Genomic DNA, 22,813 nt, shown 5'->3' on the forward strand with positions numbered 1-22,813 from the left:
AGTAAAATATTTTATGAAGCAGATTATGACAATCATTAGCAATATGCTGGAGAAGTTCAGAAAACTAGGCTGCAATATGAGTGCCAAAGTACTCTCATCTCAACTATTTCCCTAAAGTTTAGGTAGTTTAAGTGAAGATCAGAAAGGGAGATTCCATCAAGATATAAAAGAAATGAGAAAAATGTACTAAGGTGAAGGAAATGTCAGTACAATGATTGACTTCTGCTGGACACTGCTAAAAAAACAGGAATGGCCACCAAAACTATTTGCCTGAGGAAGTCAAAAAAGGCAAGTGCTATTTTTTATTGTTATTTGGTTTTTTTTAGGAGCATTAGCAACTAAGGCCATATTGCTCCAGGATATGCGGTGGTCATTCCCTGACCTTTCTGCATCCTCCATATTTGGTGGTGATGGGCTCGAACCCCGGTCTAATCAAGAAGCACTGCTGCTCCTTCCCACCTGGCTACGGAGGCGCCTAAGGCAAGTGCAAGTTTAACCCAGCCTAGTGTATAAAAAATAGTTTGCAGCCATCTATGTTTTAACAAGAGGAAGTATCCTTTGATATTTCTATTTTATGTACTTTTTATTGTACTTTTATATAAAAATAACCTAATTATGAAATCCATAAAAATAAAAAATAAATCAGAAGCACCAATATTTTAATTTTTTTCTTTTTTGTAAAAAATTCAGATTTAAGAGAGCAAAATTTAAAGTAACTTTTGAAATTTCCATTAAAAATGTAGTTAAGCTTACTTATTAATTGAAGCTTAGTTCTTTACATATAAGAAGGCAATCTTTGATTGAATTATGTATCTGTAATTCAATAAGTATATAACAGAGTTAAAGATGAATTATATTAATTTCAAGAATCTAGTAGTAGTGTGTGATAGCTGCGATTGCTTTTATTAAAGTTACTACTGCTTATCCATAAAGCATTAAAAGTAAAAAGCAAGAAAAATAAAGGTATGATTTAAATATGTGCCTGTCTAAGTATGATTGTTAAACCTTATGGTGAGAGAAATACAAACTGAAAGCTGTAAGAATTGCTATTTTAAATGAAGTCATCTATTTGCATAGTGAGATGTATGCAAGTTTTTGCACAGGAATCAATACAGATTATACATTGAAATAGACGTACATGAAAGGTTTCATTCATATGCTAAGCTTAATATTTCTGTTTTTTTTTTTTAATAGAGTAAGGTGGCCAGAACCAGTGAAGAAAAGTGAAAAATTAAACTGAGTCAGTTTCATATTTAAATTGTAACACTTGGATTAGATATCAGAATTCTACAACAGAATCAGGAAAATAAATTAAAGAAATTTCTGAAAAGTAATATCAGAACAGACACACACAAGTACCGCCTTTAAAACAGAAGGAATAAGACTAAATAATGAATACAAATGGAATGAATGGTATTTGAGAAGACCAACAGTTGAGATTCAGTCATAAAAGTTAATGTGGCTGGGCAAATTGTAGGTGGAAAGAGACAGTGTACATAATAATTTTGAAACCACATATATAATAATTTTGTGAAATGAATTAGGAAGTTTTTGGGATGTCTAGTACACAAGCATGTAAATAAATAAGTTGTGTCAACTAACAATAGAAAAAGCATCAGCATCTGACAATTCTACCACTTTAGCCAAGGGCCAAAACAAGTAGCAAGCAAGCTTATACAGCATCAGCCAAAAAAAAAAAAAAAAAAATTCCATTTTAATCTATCCATCTAATGGATTGTCTAGTTCTTCCTTGAATTTATTCAAACTATTCACTTCCACAATGGATGGAAGCTTGTTCTAACAATCAACTGCCCATTGGCTGAAGGCAAACTTCCATAAATCTATCCTGCAACCATCCTTCCTCAACTTGAATTTATGTCCCAAAACTTCCACACATCCATCCTACACCCATCCTCCCTCAACTTGAATTTATGCCTCCTCAAGTGGAAGAATACCATTAACATTCAGCTTACTCAATCCATTCAAGGCTTTAAAAACCTCAATCAGATCTTCCCACAGGTGCCTGGTCTCAAGACACTGCAATTTGCAGAACTGAAGCCTTTCTAGGTAAGAGCACCCTTTTGTTTCCTTCACTAATCTGGTAGACAATATAGTAGATATTTTAAGCATATGCTATAAATAATATATTTTGCCATTAGTTCAAGATATTCGTAGTTTCATTAAGACTTTAATTGTGATTGTACCAATTCATTTTTTACATAAGCTATATCAATACTCTTACTATTCTTATAAGGAATAGTGACTTCATGCTAACTAGACACCAACTACAAAGTTAACTAATCCTGCAGATGGCTGATATTCTAGTTGTGTTGATATATTTATTCATATTTATTAACAAAATTATAATTTGAATGCTGAATAACAACTAAAAAAGGTTAAAAAATCTATATATAAACTGTGTTGACTGTATGGTGCACACGAAAAATGTAAAGTTTTAACCAATGACTTAACACAATCATTATAAATTCTTTGAAACTAACCTTGCCATCTCCACCCATTGTATAACATGTAGTTTCATCTGTACTGAACTGAAGAGAGAATACTTCAGCATTGTGAGCTGTCCAAGAAGCTATGGATTCACAAGTACGCATATCTAAAACAAGATATTCACAATTATTTTTATTTAACTCTTATTATTTAAGATTTTATTTTAAATTACAAAGTGATTATAAAAACTACCAGGGTTTGAGTTCTTCTGTTAAAGTACTTGTGGGAAAGAGTTTGAAACTGTATAATATTCTTATATTAAGTTCACACTTGAGTACCCAATGTTAAATTTGCATAATTGTACAGTTTGAATTTGTGTCAATAGGTGTAAGATGACTATTCTTAGGACAAATAAATTCACAAAAAAATGACTGTTAGAAAACTTTCTTACCAGTAGAAACTTAGAGTTATTTGCAGTTAACATTCCTTCAAAATGATGACCAATAATATCTACAATACACTGCATGTGGCTGACCACCAATGAAACAGCTGATGTTTGTTACTTCTTTGATTAAAGCTGCTTTCAGTTCTGGAACAGTTGTAGAAAATGTGTGCAAAGTCTTGCCACTGTCATCTGTTTGAAAAGCATAATGTTGTTTCCTTATAAGGAAACAATGTCATTTATTTTTACAATGATCCTTCTATAATGTGTAGAGCTTTCCATCATGACATCATTATTGTACCCTTTAGATTTCTGATCTTCTGCAGGAAAGACTTTGGCAACATTTTCCGCACTGTACAAGATCATCCTTTACAAGGTCTATAACAGTGCAACCTGTGGCCTCAAATTTCTTTAACAAATCACTCACATTTTTACTGGAACATACTGATATTCCTGTATTGCAGCTTTGGCACTACATACTGGCAGGGAGCAAATACTTCACTAATTTACCACATTGCACCCTTGTCAGTATAATAGTGAATAAATGATTGCTTTGTTCTTTGTGAACATTGATAGTCATCCTACACATGGTGACACAATTATGTATCAATGAAACCAATTCATACTCTTAAGATTATAGCCAATGGTTTCTAGTTAATATACTCATTAACTAGAAACCACTGCATGGCTTTACCTAAATTCAACAGCAAAGCATCTTTAATATAAGTAACTCACCTTTTAAGGTTTTGCTGTTGAATTTAGGTGAAGCCAATTAAATAAACACTAATTCTTATCTTCATCATACAGTCAGTCCTCGAATAACACGTGTTTACACTACATGAATTCGATCATACACGATTTATAAATAGGGGAACGATATCTTATATAACATGAACCGAATTTGCTTATGCACGATTCGCCTTTGTGTTTACAAGAAATGGCAGTCGAACGCAGAATCACCCAACTGAATGCAACATGATAGCAATGAAGAGAAGATTCTGAAAATGTATTTATATTTTTTATCAGTGAAGCAGATACACATTTCACCATAATAACATAAAAACCCACACAATTGCAGCTATCGGTATAATCGCAAATGCAATTAGATTAAATTTATTACCAGTTTATAACAGATTCCACTAGCAGAACCGCAACTGGAAATTGTGTTTATTGTTTTTGGTAGTAACCCCTAGAAACGGGCTTTAGTAAAATGTGAGGTGTTAATAGTGTATCTCTGCCTTTACGGTGTTGTTTATTCAGTTGCTACATGCGCGCAGCTTTGTTTATGTGTATCAAGCGTGCCTCCTCATTTTGTAATTGTGCTTTATTCCCTAAAAATGAGTAAAATACTTAAAAGGAGTGAAAAGGAAGCATCCTGGTGCACACTGCAGATGCAGATAGAAAAAAAGCAATATCGATAAACACAGGCGGACTGAGTCAAAAATTCTTAGCCGGGAAAATTTATAGTAGCCTCATACTACCGTTTATGGCCAACATCACACCGGCCTCCGGCCCACCGAAGTTTCCCCCTGTAAGGCTTGTGGCCAGTCTGCTCTGTGAAATTGTGAAACGCTTTGAGCGAAATGAAAGACCATGTGATATTGCACGTGCTACAGGCCTAAATGAGGCAATGCCGAGAATTAGAAAGAATGCAGAGAAAATAAAAACTTTCATAGCAAGAACAACTCAAAATGTAATTAAAATCCATTTGATCAAGACACAAAGAATTGGAAGAGATGGAACAGCTGTCATCTGTTTGGATAGAAAATCAAACAAAAAAACAAGTTTGCTTACGATAGAAGCAAAAGCATTATTTTTTTTTTTTATGAAAACCCCAAACACGAAAGGTATCAAAACCTATAGTACTTAGTACCGTGCATGGGCTGAAGGAGAAGTAAGGGGGAGTGGGATGCCGGAAACTTTGCTCTAGAGACTAAACATGAGTTTCACCACTTCAAGCCTCCAATAAGTAAAGTGGTGGTATTTCACCGGTTGATGAAAGTCATCTACCACCAGCATTAGCAATATTTTATTATGTAATAGTTGTAATAAAATATGTAAGTATTTTTTTAAGATTATTTATTGTGTTTGGTAATGTTTTGGTTACAAATGTGTGTTCAATCTTGGGTGGTCGGCACCTAACCCTGTTTTTCCCACAGGGCCTGTTGTTTATATTGCACGATTTTGCATTGTACGAGGGTTTCTAGGAACACAACTATCGTGCTAAACGAGGACTGACTGTACTTAAATTTCAACGAACTGAGAACTGACCAGTCTTATTTTTGAACAATCCGACATCCATTAATTTAGTCCCATTCACATTAGTTGAGGCATATGATGCAAGAAAGCAACCTTATACAGCATTAACTTCGGCACATCTATTTAACCAAATGTCTTTCCTCAATTTGAATCTATGCCCCCTCATATTCTTAATCTGAGCAAGTGGAAGTATACCATTAGCATTGAGCCTGCTCAAACCATTCAAGGCCTTGTACACCTCAATCAGATCACCTCGCAGGTGCCTAGTCTCCAGATGCTGCAACTTGCAGCATTTAAGCATTTTCTTGGCAAGAGCACTCCTTTGTTCCGCTCACCAATATTGTTACCCTTCTCTATACTCGTTCTGGCAACTCTACTTCTTTTGTAAAATGAGGCCTCCAGACCTGTACACAGTACTCAAGGTGTGTGGCCTGACCACTGCCATATACAAAGGGATAATCACCACCTTGTCTCTGCTAGCAAAATTCCTATATACAGGGTGTGTCAAAAACACACGGAATAACTTCAGGAATGAGTTCCTCATATGTAGACAATAAAAATATTTTATATCAACATAGTTCCAGAAATGCTTGGTTCCCGAGTTATTAACCGGAATGTCTTATTTCCCGCAGGTGAGTTCCTTCATCACAAGGTACTAACAGAATCTGGTGGTTTTCCATTCTGACCATGTACTCAAATCGGGAGCAAGCGGATATGCACTTTATGTACGCAGGGTAATCTGCTGGTAACAAGGCCTGTACCCATTGCAGATGGTAAGGATATGGTTGGTGTTCTCGCAACACTCTCCAAACAGTCGAACGTTGAACGGCCAGTTGCATTGCTATTCTGCATGTGCTGATTCCAGGAGTGGTATGCACAACATCCAAAATCTCCTCCTCCTCTACTTCATGAGTCGTAGATCTTGGTCATCCTCTGTTGGCAGCACGAGGTGTAAAGGTCCCATGTTCACAAAGGCGGTGAAGGATACCTTCAAATGTTTTCCTGTCTAGACATTTCGTTCTGGAAACCTTTCGTGGTACAAACGACGAGCCTCCAGAGCATTGCCGTCTGCAAAACCGTACATAAAGTGCATATCCGCTTGCTCCTGATTTGAGTACATGGTCGGAATGGAAAACCATCAGATTCTGTCAGTACCTTGTGATGAAGGAAATCACCTGCGAGAGATAAGGCATTCCGGTTAATAACTCAGGAACTAAGCATTTCCGGAACTATGTTCATATAAAATATTTTTATTGTCTACATATGAAGAACTCATTCCTGAAGTTATGCTGTGTATTTTTGAGACACCCTGTATATCACTGACAAAACTCCATGACCTACTCTAGCAGCCCATCTGCACTGCTAAGAGTACCTCATATCTGAGTGCACAATTACCCCCCAGGTATTTTTCATTCTCCACCTCCCCAAGTGTAGTACCACACAGTTGGTACATTACTCTTGGGTTACTGCTACCCACATGCAGTACCTTGCATTTGTCAATGTTACACTTCAGTTGCTACTTCTCAGCCCATCTGCCTAACTTTTCTAGAGTCTATCTTTACTGTCATTAACAACCCAGTCAACCTTTGTATCATTTGCAAACTTGGATATTAAGCCTGATATACCTTCATTGATACCATTGATAAATAAACAAAACAAAGGGCACAGCACCAAACCCTGGGGGACTCTACTAATAACATTAGTCCACAAAGAGCAGTGTTCATTGATTACCACTCTGGCTTCTCCCACTCAATTTTCCTCCAATGCCACACTGCTCCAATTTGTGCAGCAGTCTTCCATGTGCAACAGTATCAAAAGCCTTTCTAAGGTCCAAATATATGATATCAAAATTATTACCTGCATCCAGTTCCTTTGTGACCACATCATAGTATCCAATCAAACTGGTCAGACAAGACTTCCCTTAACAAACCTATGCTGTGTCGAATTACATCTCACCCGGATGCAGCCATTCCCGAAGAAAACCGCAGGTAAGAAAATTCTTCTGCCTTAAAATATAATATTCCAAAAATAGCCTATATTTGGAAAAATCCACAAAGTTTATTTTAAATCCATAATGGGAATGCAGATCCACTACAAGGAAAAATCACAATAAATTATTAGCATTTGTCCAACTTCACTATGAAAATTAGCTGGTCAAGACTACAAGTTGTCTGTTCAACTGTCTGATAAAGTTTCAAGACGTTAGAACCTCCATAATTTTTTTTACACTATGTCCTAATGAAATTTTTAAGATATGTTAAAGGATGTACAAAATTAGATAAAATACCAAACGTAAATATTAGAAAGGAATTAAAGATTTACTCAATTAATGAAAAAATTATAGAATATAGACAAAGATGGAAAGAAAATGTAGAAAAAAATGGAAGATAATAGATTCGCTAAATTAGCTTACACATATAGAGCAAAAGGAAAAAGAGACAGAGGAAAAGCAAAGAAAAGATAGGCCTGTTCCGATCTCGAAGAGATCGGAACAGGCGGATCACCTAATCCATGAAGGAAGATAATATAATGTCCTTATATCTATATGACACCCGTCTCTGATATCCCAACAATATCTGCCTTTGATGTTTTAACCAGCATCTCAAATTCATCAAATGTATTTACTACACTCCTAGCATTGGTGTACACGCAAGTATACATGCACCTGTTCTTAGCCTTAGCTACTTTAACACAGCCCATGTATTTTCTTGTTCCACAATGACTCCAAGCAGTCTCTGAAATCCCTGGCACCTTGTTTTCCAGGCAGCTGCTGCTCATTCCAATAGAAGTGCAAGAATCACTTTCACCTCTGCCAGGGGCTACTGTTAATCTATTAGTTCATGTATTCCCCACTGAAGCTAGCAGTTTTCCGACCCATCTAACACTGCCTCGATAGCATCAGCAAATATTCTTGCATCCTTTGTATTTAAATGTATCAATCCCTATAGAAGTAGTCTCTCCTGTTAACAAGCACAGACCAGGCTGAGAAAAATTCTACCCCATGAGCCTTGCACAATCTCTCCAGAGCCATATTGATTGACAAGACTCTCATCATATACTTCCTCCTGTCGTGTCTGGGCAGAATTGCAGATACCTTCAAATTCAACCCTAACTCTTGGCTTTTTTTCAACATTGACTTGTACTTGTTAAGTAATTGTGCCTTTCTCCTATTCTTAATATCATTGGTGCGAACATGTACAATAATATCACCTTTTTGTGCCCTTAAAAGATATCTGCTCTATAACATCAACTTTTGTCCCTGGCAGACACACCCTGGTTCTGTTCCACCTATCCTTTTTGCACAATATATTCTCCATTTCCCTGACAATAGTCACTGACAACAACTAGTTCTTGTGGGACCAGCCCATTCTGCCTCGGTGTTGCCTGATGTTCAAATGCAAGCTCTGGAGGTGATGTGAGTAGCTGAGAGCTTGATGGGCTCCCTCAATTTAAACCCTTTGAGGGCATCTACACTGTTCTTCAAGCTCTCATAAAGGCCCTATTAACAACACTGAGTTCGCACCTCAGCAATTTTTCCCCTTGGCAGTATCATGTCTTGTTCCCAATTGCTCCACAAACATCAAACAATTTGTACATTTCAAAAGGCTGTGATTCAGAGGAGAACTACCCTTTTCAGTTCTCCCGAGTCACAGCACTCCCACTACCTTGAGCCTTTTTCTTTCGATTCAATTTTAATACAATTCAAATATAAATTTAAATCCAATTAAAAATATTACACTAAACTTCTATTCCAATGCAGTAATAACACTATATATATATATATATATATATATATATATTTCAGTATTGAGTTTTATCTCCTTCCTAATTACGTTATATTAATTTCGTGTCTCCCATCAAGTTTAAGTTATAACGTTACGTTTGTAAAACATAATACATATAACCTAAGTGGTTATATGTATTAAGTTAAAACATTACATTTGTAAAATCGAAGTATTTATAATAGATAAAAAATTTAGCTATCTATTGCCACCCATGTGGTTCAAACTCTCACACCAGCTATCTATGCCAAATCACCAATTCTAAAGCCTCTACTAATATTATTATTGTCGTACGTTACAAGTTAAATTATTAAAACATGTAAGCAGTGATATAATTTATAGTTTATAATCCTCCACTGACACATAACACTGCTACAAGTTAAGTAGAACTTCCAGTATCTGCTATACCGATACGAAAAACAATGATTCGAATGATTCTGGCAACAGATTCGAATACTGCTGTCGACACAATGTTGGCAGAATCTACTGTGGTTTTCTATCCAGAGTAGATTCTGGATAGAAAACCACACATTTGTTACAGGGCCGAGTAACAAATAAATGCACCAAATTAATCAGAAAATCACAAAAAATACTATACTAATAAATTTAAATCAAAAACAATAATTTCAAATCAATAAATAAAAAAAGCTGACTTAGCAGCTTTGAACATGACCGGCTCCCACTAATCTCGTCCTTTTACACCCTCTCCTTCCTAAAGAGTTTAACACATTCACTGCTTCATTATGCAAATATGCAGGCAGCATCTGGCTTTTAATCCACTTGGAGAGCAAACCACCTTACTTTTAGAAATTTTTCTTCCAATTTGATAGAACAAAAAAATGGACATTTTTTGTTGAGCAACCTTTGCTGGAGGCCAACTAATTCAGTCATAGTGAGGAGAAAGCCCAAATATGTCTCTGCCCTCTCCAATCCAGACTGATTCAATCCTATGGTTTACAATCCCAGGTCAAAGAGGTTGCTGGAAAAGCCAGCAGTGAAAGTGTTAAACTGCATACAAAAAAGTAATTGTCTTAGTACTCATGATAGAACTTTGTTTCCATGAGTTGTCTTGTTATTGCATTACTTTTTAACAAAAAAAATTTATATATATATATATACCCGAAAGGATAATCTGCCAGTACTCCCCACTCCATCTGTTGTATTTTTTTAATATTCTTATTTTTCAGCATTTCAGTTATTACTTAATTTGCATATTTCTTACTCAGTTTTCAGCTTCATAAAACATAATCGAAAACTGTTCTATAAATAGCTAATTTTGTCTCTTAGCTAATTTCTGCTTTGCACTAAATGTTCCAAGTTCCCCAATGAATTTGGGCAACTGAAAATTTTTTTTCAGTTTCCCAAACTGAAGAGGTTTAGGAATCTAGGCAGAATATATTAATTTGCCTTTTACTGTAAGTTGAGTAATTAATAAACTAGTTTTTTGCACATTTCTGAGAACTGTGTTGAGGTTCAGTACAAGAGCAAATATTCTTGCACCCCTTCTATTTAATTGTATCTCATCCATGTAAAAACAGTCATTCCTGTCAACAAGCACAGACCAAAGTGAGAAAACTTCTAACCTATGAGCCTTGCGCCTTCTCTCCAGAGCCAAATTAATTAACAAAGTATTCCCTCTCATCATTTCAGGGCAGGTTTGCAGACACTTTCAAATTCATTCCTAACTCGCAGCTTTTTCCCAAAATTGCCCCATATTTGTTAAGTCAGTCCTCAGATTTCCTATTCTTAATATCATTGGTGGCAATGTTTTCAACAATATCACTTTTAGGCCCTTAAATGATGATATCTGCTCAATAAAGTCATCTACTTTTGCCCTGGCAGACATACCCTGGTCATATTCCAGCTATCCTTCTTGCAAAATATATTTACCATTTCTCTGACAATAGTGACCAACAATAACTACCTCCTGTGGGGACCAGCACATTCTGCCTTGGGGGATTGCTGCTGTATTGTCTGATACACTAGTGTGTATCTTATGTTGAATTGGGCAACCGAGAGGTACTCTTAAAATTCTCATAAACACCCATCAGATTTCTGATTTGGCACCTAATGCCCCCCCCTCTCTCTCTCTCTACCGAAGACACAAAGACATCCCCCTTGGCTGTGTCATGTCCTGTTCCAGAAAGCCTGCAAACATTACACAAGAAGCACATTTCATTAGGCCGTGATTCATTGGAGAATTGCCTCCAGTTATCCTCCCCCACAAGCCACAGCACTCCTGAGCTGTGGCTTGTGTATTTTGAGCCCATTGCTCTGCTGCTCTAGTCTTGCTGGACTACAACTAAGAACCAAAGAATCAAGACAAACATTAATCATAACCAATTAATGTTTATCATGCTCACAACATAAATTTAATGACAAAAGTAATGAAAAATAAAATAATTTAAGCAGAAAAATTCATACTTGAAAAAATAAATTAAATCTGCTTTCTCAATTAAGATTTTTTGGTTTTTGGATTTTAGGAGCATTAGCAACTAAGGCCATATTGCTCCGGGATATGCGGTGGTCATTCCCTGACCTTTCCGCATCCTCCGTATTCTCAATTAAGATAAAATTCACTACTAACTTACCAAACATAGATACCCGTCCATCTGACAAAGCAACTAAGAGAAGCTGGCCATTGTGATTAAATACACAAGAATTGACAACAGTTGTTTCTGGCTCTATGTGAAAACAGTGCTATAAAATATAAAGATACAGACTGTTTGCAAGTATAAATTTAATGAGTTATGTAATGTTTTAATATTCATTAAAGTAATGTAACTTAATATATTTTAATATTCATTAAAGTATATTAAGTAATGTTAATATTTTAACAAAATTAATTGAATTTTTCTATCTTTTGATTAATGCAGATGAAAATAAACTAATTAACGTTCACCAATTATTTAATTATTAACTCAATGTAATATTCACTTTAACTTATTTCCTCTTGTATTTTAATAAAAATTGAAATACAGCATATACTAATCTGAGATTAAATAAAATAAAATAGAAACATATCTCACATCATAATAAGCAGTCAAGCATAATAAGCAAGTCTTAGTATACAGGGCCCTCAAGATCCATTGCTAATTGGTTCTTTTAAAGTGCAATGGATAAGGAACAATAGACTCGCATGTTATAACAATAATATGCAAGTTATTTTTGTATAAATATACCAATAAAACTAGTTAAATGATAATTTTATTGATTTAAACAAAATGTGCAATATCAATTCACCCTTGAAGGTTGAAAATCCTCAATCTACATACCAGGAACTTGAAATCCAGAAGCTGAGGGCTGTTCATTTCTGGAAGCATAATCCTCCTTGCAAAAGTGATCTAGAATTGATTGCATCTTAGCCTTCTTCAGGTCTTCACATAGCAACAAAGATCAGTGGAAGCCAATCTTTGTTAAAACAAGAAAGCCCTCTCTTTCTTTGTATTCAGGTACTCATCTAAAAGCTCCTTCATTGCTATCCAATGCTTGGAAAAATCCATCAATGTTTAAGTTCTTAGCTTTGTCTTCTCCAGATAATTCAATTTGTTCACCTGAACCACATTTTGAAAGTGTGCCACAAACATTTCTTCAATATCAGAGAACTCTGATTCCAAATTTAATTAGTTACCCAGTTCAACAATCCTTAGCATACTGCCGAGGCTTATTATGCAAATTCCTGTCATCTGAACAATTTGTCCCTTCTGCACACATTATGGCTGTTTCATGGCTTTTTTTTGCAGCACACCTTAGCAACAACAAAGTGATGTGCCAAATTTTTAATAATGGCATAAGAGGATACTTAGCTTTTAACATTTGTTTTTTTATGCAGGAGTCATTGTTAAAAAAATTTTCAGGCATTATGCCACTTATTCATTTTCAATTGAAGCTGTTTTATGTGCAAAAGTCTAGTGTTTCATTTTTATTACTAGAGCTGGTTTTCCATTCACACATATTATGGATGTTTCGGGACAAATTTTGGCAGCTCACTGTGCATGTTGGTAATGGCAAACTGATGAGTCAAATTTTTATCAACAGTATAAGATGAAACCTGGCTTTTAACTTTAAAGAGAAAGTGAAAAGCACACTCACAAACAAAAAATAACAAAATTTATTCGTAATAATGTTTTTTTTTTTTTTTCAATCCTTGTTGAACATTCTGCAAAAATAAGTGCATCTAATTAGTTATTTTTTCACAATTGAATTTTTCTTGAAGAACTAAAAAGCAAACAAAGAAAAATGGCAGAATTTATATAACCAATTTCTCTTGAATGTGCTCATGACATTTTAAATTAATTAATTTTTCTTTATTCAAGAATTTTTTTTATTTCAACTGAAAACTGCTGAACTTCCTCAATTCACTGAAAACGGTTTTTTTTTTTTTTTTTTTTTTTGCTGCTGAAGTGTCAGAAATAGCAAAAACAAAACTCCAAGCTACAAAACTGACAAACAGGTGAGCATAAATAAAATCACTGGGTGCAATGAGCCCTAAGTAGGAACTAAAATTACTATAGCGTTTAATGGCATCACATGTGCAGATTTTTAAAATTTCATCACATTCCTCCACATTTCTATTGAACAGTTCTAACTTAGTGAAATTTTTTTTTTTTTTTTATGCATAAGTTATGGGGGTTTTTCTTGAAAAGCCCCCATCAAGTTTTGGGTATTTATCTCCCTTTATACTTCCAATTATTCACCATGCGTGGATTTAGGGTCAAAGCTTGTTTTTCAATCCTTTGAAAGCAAGCTATCAGTTACACGGTTCATCTATCTTTAAGCAAGTCTTTCAATACTATTTCCATTTATTCTAATTACACCTCACATGGATGCAGCTATTCCTGAAAAATCTCAGGTAAGAGAATTCCCAACTTAAAATATCTATAATATTTCTAAAACAATATTTCTTAATATCCTATATATTCTATTTTAATTTGATTTAAAATCAAACCATTGATTTCAATTCAAAATGAGGAGAGAGGTTCTCTACAAGAGAAAATCACAATAAGTTAGAATTTGTCAGAATATTAGTGGGTCTCGATTACACAAGTTGTCCGTCCAACACGTCATAGTACCAAGTTTCAAGATAATAGGATTCCCATAATGTATTTTATACGATATCTAGTACTGCCTATTGACAGAGAGAATTTGTCTTTCCACTTTGATGTAGCACCACACTTTATCCAATGTTTTTGTTGGTTTACATACTTCAGTGGTCACCTTCAGTGTACTACGTGCAGTATTTCTAACTTTGCACGTGCAGTATTTCTAACTTTGCACCTGCAGGTATACCCAGGGTTACTTACAGTCCCACCATCATGAGGTGGAAGCACTTTATTCACGAATGTGATTAAGTATATTAAGTAATGATTGGAGCAGCATTAGCTCTCAAAGAGGGTGCTGACTCGCTTTACAAGTGCCAGCTGTGAATTACAAGTTCCAAAAAAAATCAGTGTTATGCTATTTTATTTACTTAATTGTCATATTATATTGTACTTTATAAGAAGATTTATAGTTCTAGATACACTCATTTTTATTTTTAATTTAGATAGTTTTTTTTAGGTTAGTACTTAATATACATAAAACCATTGTTTCGTTCGAATCTTGTGGCGACTGTTTTCGTATAGTGAGGGTAGGGAATTCAAATTTTTAATTGTGGTAAGTAGGTAGCTCTAACATAAAATTTGATAGCGAAATACGAATCACTGCATTTAGGAATCTATTAGTGTAGTATTGATAATTAATTAAATTCATTAATCTTATTAATTTCAATATCATGCCCCAGACTAGAGCAGCAAAGCAAGGGGCACAAAGTAGCAGGAGTGCTGTGATGCAGGAAAGAACCAAGGCCAGCGATTCTCCAACGCATCATAGCCTAAAAAAAAAAAAAAGTGCAAATTGTGAAATGTTTGCAGAACTGTCTGGAACAGGACATGATCTAGACAAGGAGGATGTCTTTGTGAGTACTAGATGCAGAGAGTGTCAAGAAATTAGGTGCCAACTCAGTTCTGATAGGCACTTATGAGAGTTTGAAGAATCGGGTAGATGCCCATGAAAGTATTAAAGTGGGTACCCATCATGCTCTCAGCAGCCCAACTCAAAGCTCGAGCTCATTCTTCTGCATCAGGCAACACAGTGGCAATCTCCAAGGCAGAATGCACTGAATGTACAGGAGTTAGTTATTGTCAATGACTACTGTCAGGGAGACAGGTAATATATTGCGTAAAAAGGATAGGTGGAATATGAGCAGGGTATGTCTGCCAGGGGCAAAAATTGATGACGTTGTAGAGCAGATATCTTTTAAGGGCACAAAGGGTGATATTGTTGTAAGAATTGGCACTAATGACATTAAGAGTAGGAGATCAACAGATTTACTTAACAAGTACAGGTCAATGCTGAAAAAAAGTCATGAGTTATGGTTAAATTTAAGTGTCTGCAATTCTGCCCAGACATGATAGGAGGGAGTATATGATGAGAGCCTTGTCAATCAATTCAGCCCTGAAGGGATTATGCAAGGCAAGAATTTTTCCCAGCATGGTCTGTGCTTGTTAACAGGAGAGACTGCTTCTATAGGGATGGGATAAATTTAAATAGGTGTGCAAGAGAGTTTGGCGATGCTATCAAGGCAGCATTAGGTGGGTCAGAAAGTTGCTAGTTTTGGGGGGGGGGATTCACAGACTAAAAGGTTAATAATATTGCAGAAGGCAGAAGTGTAAGTAAGTGATTCTTGCACTGCTTCTATTAGAATGAGCAGCAGCATGGAAGGCAGGGTGCTGGTGGGAGTAATCATGAAACAAATAAATACATGGGCTGTGTTAAGGTAACTAAGAATAGGTGCATGTATACTTGCATGTTCACCAATGCTAGAAGTATAGTAAATAATTGATGAATTTGAAGTGCTGGTCAAGACATCAAAGGCAGATATTGTTGGGATATCAGAGACATGGTGCCACACAGATATAAGCAGTGCAGAAATGGAATTTGGGGAGTACGTGTACCAAAAGGATAGACAGAATAGGAAGGGAAGAGGGTTTATGCTGTTAATTAAGAAAAACAAAAAATAAGGAAGTGCATCCAATTGACATAGATGGACAGTGCAATATTGAGTCAGTTTGGTGTGACATAAGCATTGGGAAAGCAAAAATGAGAGGAGTGTGTTATAGGCCTAATCACTCTAATGAGTACAACGAACAATTGTACAGAGAAAAAGAATGGTCCAGTAAATCAGATTGTATTATAATGGGGGATTTTAATTTTCCAGATAATGACTGGAACTTGTGGCTTGGTAACTCACACACTAGCAAAACTTTTGTGGATTTACTGGATGACTGTTTTCTGCAGCAGCATGTTCAACAGGCAACCACAGAGGGTAATACTCTTCATCTGTTATCAGCAGTGATTATTTGTGTATAAAGAATTTGCAGATAAAGGAAACAATAGGTGGCAGTGATCACAGTGTACTGATGTGGGATTTACTTAAAGATATAATTACCATCAGTGGTAAGAAGGGTTTTTGCTTCCGTACAGTTGACTACAGTGGTCTCAGACAGATTTTAAATTATGTACGGTGGGACTAACTGATGATGTTACCAACACAAAATTCTAGGTGGGAAGCTTTCAAGGAACTAATTGTGGAAAGATACTAGGCTTTTCATACTCATTAGCATTTGATTTAGTTAAGGCATATGAAGCAAGAAAGCAATCTTATACAGGGTGTCTCAAAAATATTGGTACAAACATTTAGGGGAGGTAGGTAACATCTAAAGGAATGTGAATCGCATAGGAAACCCATAACCAGAAACGTCACCGTAAGTCGGTAGACTGCGCTGTTCATCAGTTTGCGAGAGGGAAAATTTCTGGTTTCTTTGCTGCACGAAGAGCATGCATCGATATACAAACTGTGAGCTGGCTGACATGCACCTAGTGTATGGATTAGCAGAGGGCAATGGATGAGCCACTCAACGAATTTATGGAAAATGCTTCCCAGACAGATATGTACCGGACCACCATTTGTTTGTGTGTGTGCATCAAAATTTGTGCGATTATGGGTCATTTAGAGGTAACAGGAGTAGTGCAGGCAGACCACGTTCGACACAAACTCCCGCCATGGAAGAAAGTGTGTTGAATGCCACCCAGAATAATCCTACTACCAGCCCACGAACATGCTGTTGCCTCTGCCATAGGGGTGTCTCGTTGCAGTGTACAGCGTGTCTGGCATGACGATTCCTTACTCCCCTTTCATCTCCAAAGGGTTCAGTTACTGCTCCCCCAAGATCATCCTGCACGTGTGGCTTTTGCACAGTGGTTTCTCCAAGAAAGTGTTCAAGACTTGAATTTTCCAGCCTATGTTTTGTTCACAGATGAAGCTTATTTCACTTGGGAAGGCTTATTCAATCAGCACAATGCTCATGTGTGGGCTCATGACAATCCAACCCACACAGTGTGCGCCCCCCCCCATGCGGCACAACATCGCTTTGCAATAAACGTGTGAGCAGGTATGGTCAGTGACTGCTTAGTCGGCCCATACCTGTTACCATCCCGCATTAACTCCACTAAATATTGGATCTTTCTTGAACAAGTTCTACCAGGGTTACTCGACGATGTTCCAGCAAATGTGGGATGCAACATTTGGTTTCAACATGGCGGGGTGCCTGCCCATTATGGAAGGTGTATTCTCATGACCATTTGAACAAGCATTTTGGGCGTTGATGGATTGGCCGTGGTGGACCCGTTGCCTGGCCCCCAAGCTCACCTGATTTATCGAGCCTTTATTTCTTTCTGTGGGGGCCCTCAAATCTATCGTGTATAAATCGCCTGTGGAGACAGAAATGGATCTTGTGGTGAGACTCGTCTGCATTGCTGCTACTGTCAAAGAAACTCCAAGTGTGTTCGACCATGTCCGCCAATCCATTCTGCATTGGTGTCACGCATGGATCGCATCTCATGGTGGAACCTTCGAGTATCTGTTGTAACATTATGATATGCATCCATCTCATACTCCATTGTTAATATTATGTCAAATAAATGTTTGCCACTAATTACTGTCTTGTGTCATTTCTGCTTCTTGTGCTTCTGCTACTACTTTCTGTTTGGGTTCCGATGCGATTCACATTCCCTTTAGATGTTACCTACCTTCCCTAAACGTTTATACCAATATTTTTGAGATACCCTGAAAAGCATCAGCCAAAAAAAAAAAAAAAAGTAACCATTTCACTCATCCATCCACTCCAAATGTTTGTCTAGTTCAAGCCTTAAATTTATTTAAGCGATCAACTTCCACAACAACATATGGAATTCTGTTCCAGGAATCAACTACCTGCTGGCTATAGGCACACTGCCGCGTATCTATTCTACAACTGTCTTTCCTCAATATGAATCTATGCCCCTCAGGTTCTTAATCTGAGCAAAAGGAAGTATCCCATTAGCCTTCTTAAACCAATCAAGGCCTTACACACCTAAATCAGATCACCTCGCAGGTGCCTAATCTCCAGATGCTGCAACTTCAGGACGAGTCTGAGGACGAGGGTTGCCGGTGCGGACGTGCCTTTCTGCTGCTCTTGGAACAGAGAAGTTTTTTCTGATTTATTTTTTGCTTTATTAGTTTAAATTGACATATTAACTTATTTCCTAGAGAAGCTTTATATTCCTATTTACAGTACTTAAGTTTAAAGTAACTTAGATAGAGATTTTGTAGGTATTACTTAGTATCGGAAAGGGTATCAAATCCACATGTTTACCGTTCATAAAGAGCCGCCATTATTACGGGAAAATTAATCAGTAAAATCTATTAATCTTGTCGAACTTCATTGGCAATTAAATTGTAATTTTAACTATACATATAACCACGTAGGTTACGTAACATAAATAATTAGTAACAATAAATAATTAATACATAACTTGATATGGAAGTTATATAAAGGGATTTCGTAGATAACACTCGTTACTGAAACGTAAATATTTCGTAGATAACACTCGTTACTGAAACATAAATATTTCGTAGATAACACTCTTTACTGAAACATAAATATATATAGCGTTAAAACTGTGTTGGGATACAAGTTTAGGATTTAATTTTGTACTGAAATTGAAATTTTATTGAAAGTAAATCGAAATCATGACTCAAACCAGAGTAGCAAAGCAAAAGGCTCAAGCTAATGGGAATGCTGTGGCTCAGGGGAGAACTGAGGGGGGCAGTTGCCCTCTGAATCACAGCCTTTTAAGATGCACTATTTGCTTGATGTTTGCGGAGCAGTCAGGTATGGGACATGATACTGCCATGGGGGATGTCTTTGTATGTGCACGATCCAAGGAGTGTAAGGAAATCAGGCGACAACTCAGCGTTGTTATGGGCCTATATGAGAGCTTGAAGGACAGGGTGGATGCCCTCGAAGGATTACAAGTGAGGGGCCCACCAAGCTCTCAGCTGCCCACACCAATGCCAGAGCTTGCACTTGGTCATCGCGCAACACAGCTGCAACCCCCAAGGCAGAATGCGCTAGTCCCAAAGGAACTAGTAGTTGTTGGTGACTCTATTGTCAGGGAAACTGGAAACATGCTTTGTAAAAAGGATAGGTGGAACAGGACCAGGGTATGTCTGCAGGGGCAAAGGTTGATGACGTTGTAGAGCGGATATCATCTTTTAAGGGCACAAAAGGTGATATAGTTGTACACGTTGGCACTAATGATATTAAGAGTAGGAGACCGGTGGAATTACTTAACAAGTACAGGTCACTGATGAAAAAAAGCCGTGAATTAGGGTTGAATTTGAAAGTGTCTGCAATTCTGCCCAGACACGATAGGAGGGAGTATATGATGAGAGCCCTGTCGATCAATTCGGCCCTGGAAAGATTGTGCAGGGCTCAAGGGGTAGAATTTTTTTCAGCCTGGTCTGTACTTGTTAATAGGAGAGATTGCTTCTACAGGGATGGGATACACTTAAATAGAAAGGGTGCAAGAATGTTTGCTGATGCTATCGAGGCAGTGTTAGGTGGGTCGGAAAACTGCTAGATTTGGGGGGATACAAGGACTAATAGATTAACAGTAGCCACTGGCAGAAGAGAAAGTGATTCCTGCACTCCTTCTATTGGTATGAGCAGCAGCCTGGAAAATAAGATGCAGGATATTTCAGAGACTGCTGGGAATCATGGGGGTACAAGTGAACACATGGGTTGTGTTAGGGTGGCTAAGAGGAACAGCAGGTGCATGTATACTTGCATGTACACCAATGCTAGGAGTTTAGTAAATGAATTTGAGGTATTGCTCAAAACATCAAAGGTAGATATTGTTGAAATTTCAGAGATGTGGTGTCACACAGATATAAGGAATGCAGAACTGGAATTTGGGGAGTACAATGTCTACAGAAAGGATAGCAAGGGAGGAGGGGTTATGCTATTAGTTAAGAAACACAAAATCCAAGGAAGTGAAGCCAGTCGACATCGCTGGACAGTGCAGTGTCGAGTCAGTTTGGTGTGACGTAAGCATTGGGAGATCAAAATTGAGAGTAGGAGTGTGCTATAGGCCTAATGACTCTGATGAGTACAATAAGAAACTGTACAGAGAAATAGGGTGGGCCAGTAAATCAGAGAGTCTTATAATGGGGGATTTTAATTTCCCAGATATTGACTGGAATTTGGGGGCTGGTCACTCACACACTAGCAAGGCTTTTGTGGATTTATTGGATGATTGTTTTCTACATCAGCATGTTCAGGAGGCAACTAGAGGGAGTAATGCTCTTGATCTGATTATCAATAGTGATTCTTCATGCATTAAGAATCTGCAGATAAAGGAACCACTAGGTGGCAGTGATCACAGCGTGCTGAAGTGGGATTTACTCAAGGAGATAACTACCATCAGAGGTAAAGGGAAGGGTTTTTGCTTTCATAAAGGCGACTATGATGGTCTGAGACAGTATTTAAATTCTATACAGTGGGACCAACTGATGATGTTACCAACAGCAAATTCAAAATGGGATTTTTTTTTTTTTTTTTTGATTTGGTAGTTGTTGGCGCATCGGCTTCTGTGGCCATATTGCACCTCCCAAGGTTTTTGCAGTACTTTGATCCAAGCCCGAGGCGGGAATCGAACCCGCGACCTTTGGGTTGCCGGGCAGGTACTTTACCCACTCGGCTAACCCGGTCGGCTTCAAAATGGGAAACATTCAAGGAACTAATCATGGAAGCTACCAGGCTTTACATACAAACCAAGAAATATTGTTCAAGGTTCAGGCCTAAATGGTTGTCAGATGAACTAATGAGACATATGGCAGAGGAGAAAAATGCATGGGATACATACAAATTAATGGGTGACATGGAAGCCTATGATAGATATAAGTTGGTCTGTAACCAAGTCACGAAGGAGATTAGGCAGGCAAAGGCAGATTATGAGAAATCCTTGGCAAAGGATGCAAAGAAAAACAGAAAAGAGTTCTTTACCTATTTAAACTCAAGAAGGAAAGGGATGAATCAGATTGGTCCACTGGATGTTGATGGTTCAACAGTTGAGGATCCTGCTCAGGTAGCTAACAAACTAAATGAATATTTTGCATCAACATTCACACATGAGGAGTTATTCAGCGAGGGGAATGCCAGAGGTGTATTCAACTCTAGCAGTAAGTTAAAGAATCTTGTAATAACTGAGAGTAAAGTGGAGGAGAAATTGTTGAAGATAAACACAAGAAAGGCACCTGGGGTGGATGGGATCTATCCAGTTATATTAAAGGAGGCAGCAAAGGAAGTAAGCAAACCCTTAGCCATAATTATGAGAGCTTCCTTGGACTCAGGGGAGGTACCCATGGACTGGAGATGTGCAAATGTGACCCCAATTCACAAGGGAGGATCAAAGGCTGACACAAATAATTATAGACCTGTGAGTTTAACTTCTGTTCCTTTAAAATTAATGGAGGCACTGGTTAAAGAAGCCCTGCAGGATCATCTAGACAAGAATTCAGTTATAGCTCGGACACAGCATGGTTTTGTTAAGGAGAAGTCTTGCCTGACCAATTTTATGGATACTATGATGCAGTCACAAAAGAACCGGATGCAGGGAATAACTTTGATATTATATACTTGGATCTTAGAAGGCTTTTGATACTGTTGCACATGGAAGACTGCTGCACAAATTGGAGCAGTGTGTCATTGGAGGCAAATTGCTGCTATGGATAAAGGGGGTGGTTGAGGGGGAGAACACAGAGTGGTAATTAATGGACACTGCTAATCATGGACTAATGTTATTAGTGGAGTTCCTCAGGGTTCAGTGTTGGGTCCGTTGTTGTTTTCAGTGTTTATGAATGATATTGATGATGGGATATCAAGCGTAATGTCCAAGTTTGCAGACGATACAAAGGTTGGCAGGGTTGTCAAGGACACTACTGACACTATGCTGCTGCAACAGGATCTGGAAAGGTTGAGCAGATGGGCTGAGAGGTGGCAAATGAAGTTTAACATTGACAAATGTAAAGTAGTACATATAGGAAACAGCAACCCCAGAGCAACGTATCAACTCTGTGGTACTACACTGACAGTGGTAGAGAATGAAAGGGACCTGGGGATGGTTGTGCAGGCAGATATGAAGTTCTCTGAGCAGTGCAGATGGGCTGCAAGAGTAGCTCATTGTGTATTGTCAATGATATATAAGAATTTTTCTAGCAGGGATAAGGTGGTGATTATTCCCTTGTATAAGGCAATGGTCAGGCCACACCTAGAGTACTGTATACAGGCCTGGAGGGCTCATTTCAAGAAGGATGTAGAGCTGCTGGAATGAGTACAGAGAAGGGCAACAAGATTAGTGAATGGAACAAAGGGGTGCTCTTACGAAGAAAGGCTTAAGTTTTGCGAATTACAGTGTCTGGAGACTAGGCACCAGCGAGGTGATCTGATAGAGGTGTATA

The 22,813-nt window shown here is 37.4% G+C and overlaps 1 protein-coding gene across 3 annotated transcripts in view; it reads right to left on the reverse strand.

Moving 5' to 3' along the window:
* The window catches only part of LOC150077873 (WD repeat-containing protein 91), a 217,373-nt gene that overhangs the window by 43,609 nt on the left and 150,951 nt on the right, over positions 1 to 22,813 (reverse strand). For all 3 annotated transcript variants that reach the window (XM_090384218.1, XM_090384217.1, XM_090384216.1), the window contains exons 14-15: positions 11,523 to 11,631; positions 2,502 to 2,614 (exon numbers count right to left, since the gene is read on the reverse strand). In XM_090384218.1, the coding sequence (XP_090240344.1) occupies positions 2,502 to 2,614; positions 11,523 to 11,631 (222 nt within the window). The remainder of the gene's footprint in view (positions 1 to 2,501; positions 2,615 to 11,522; positions 11,632 to 22,813) is intronic.

The sequence above is a fragment of the Mastigoproctus giganteus genome, chromosome 11 (assembly GCF_048544385.1).
Source record: "Mastigoproctus giganteus isolate SK-2022 chromosome 11, ASM4854438v1, whole genome shotgun sequence".
Classification (NCBI taxonomy): domain Eukaryota; kingdom Metazoa; phylum Arthropoda; class Arachnida; order Uropygi; family Thelyphonidae; genus Mastigoproctus; species Mastigoproctus giganteus.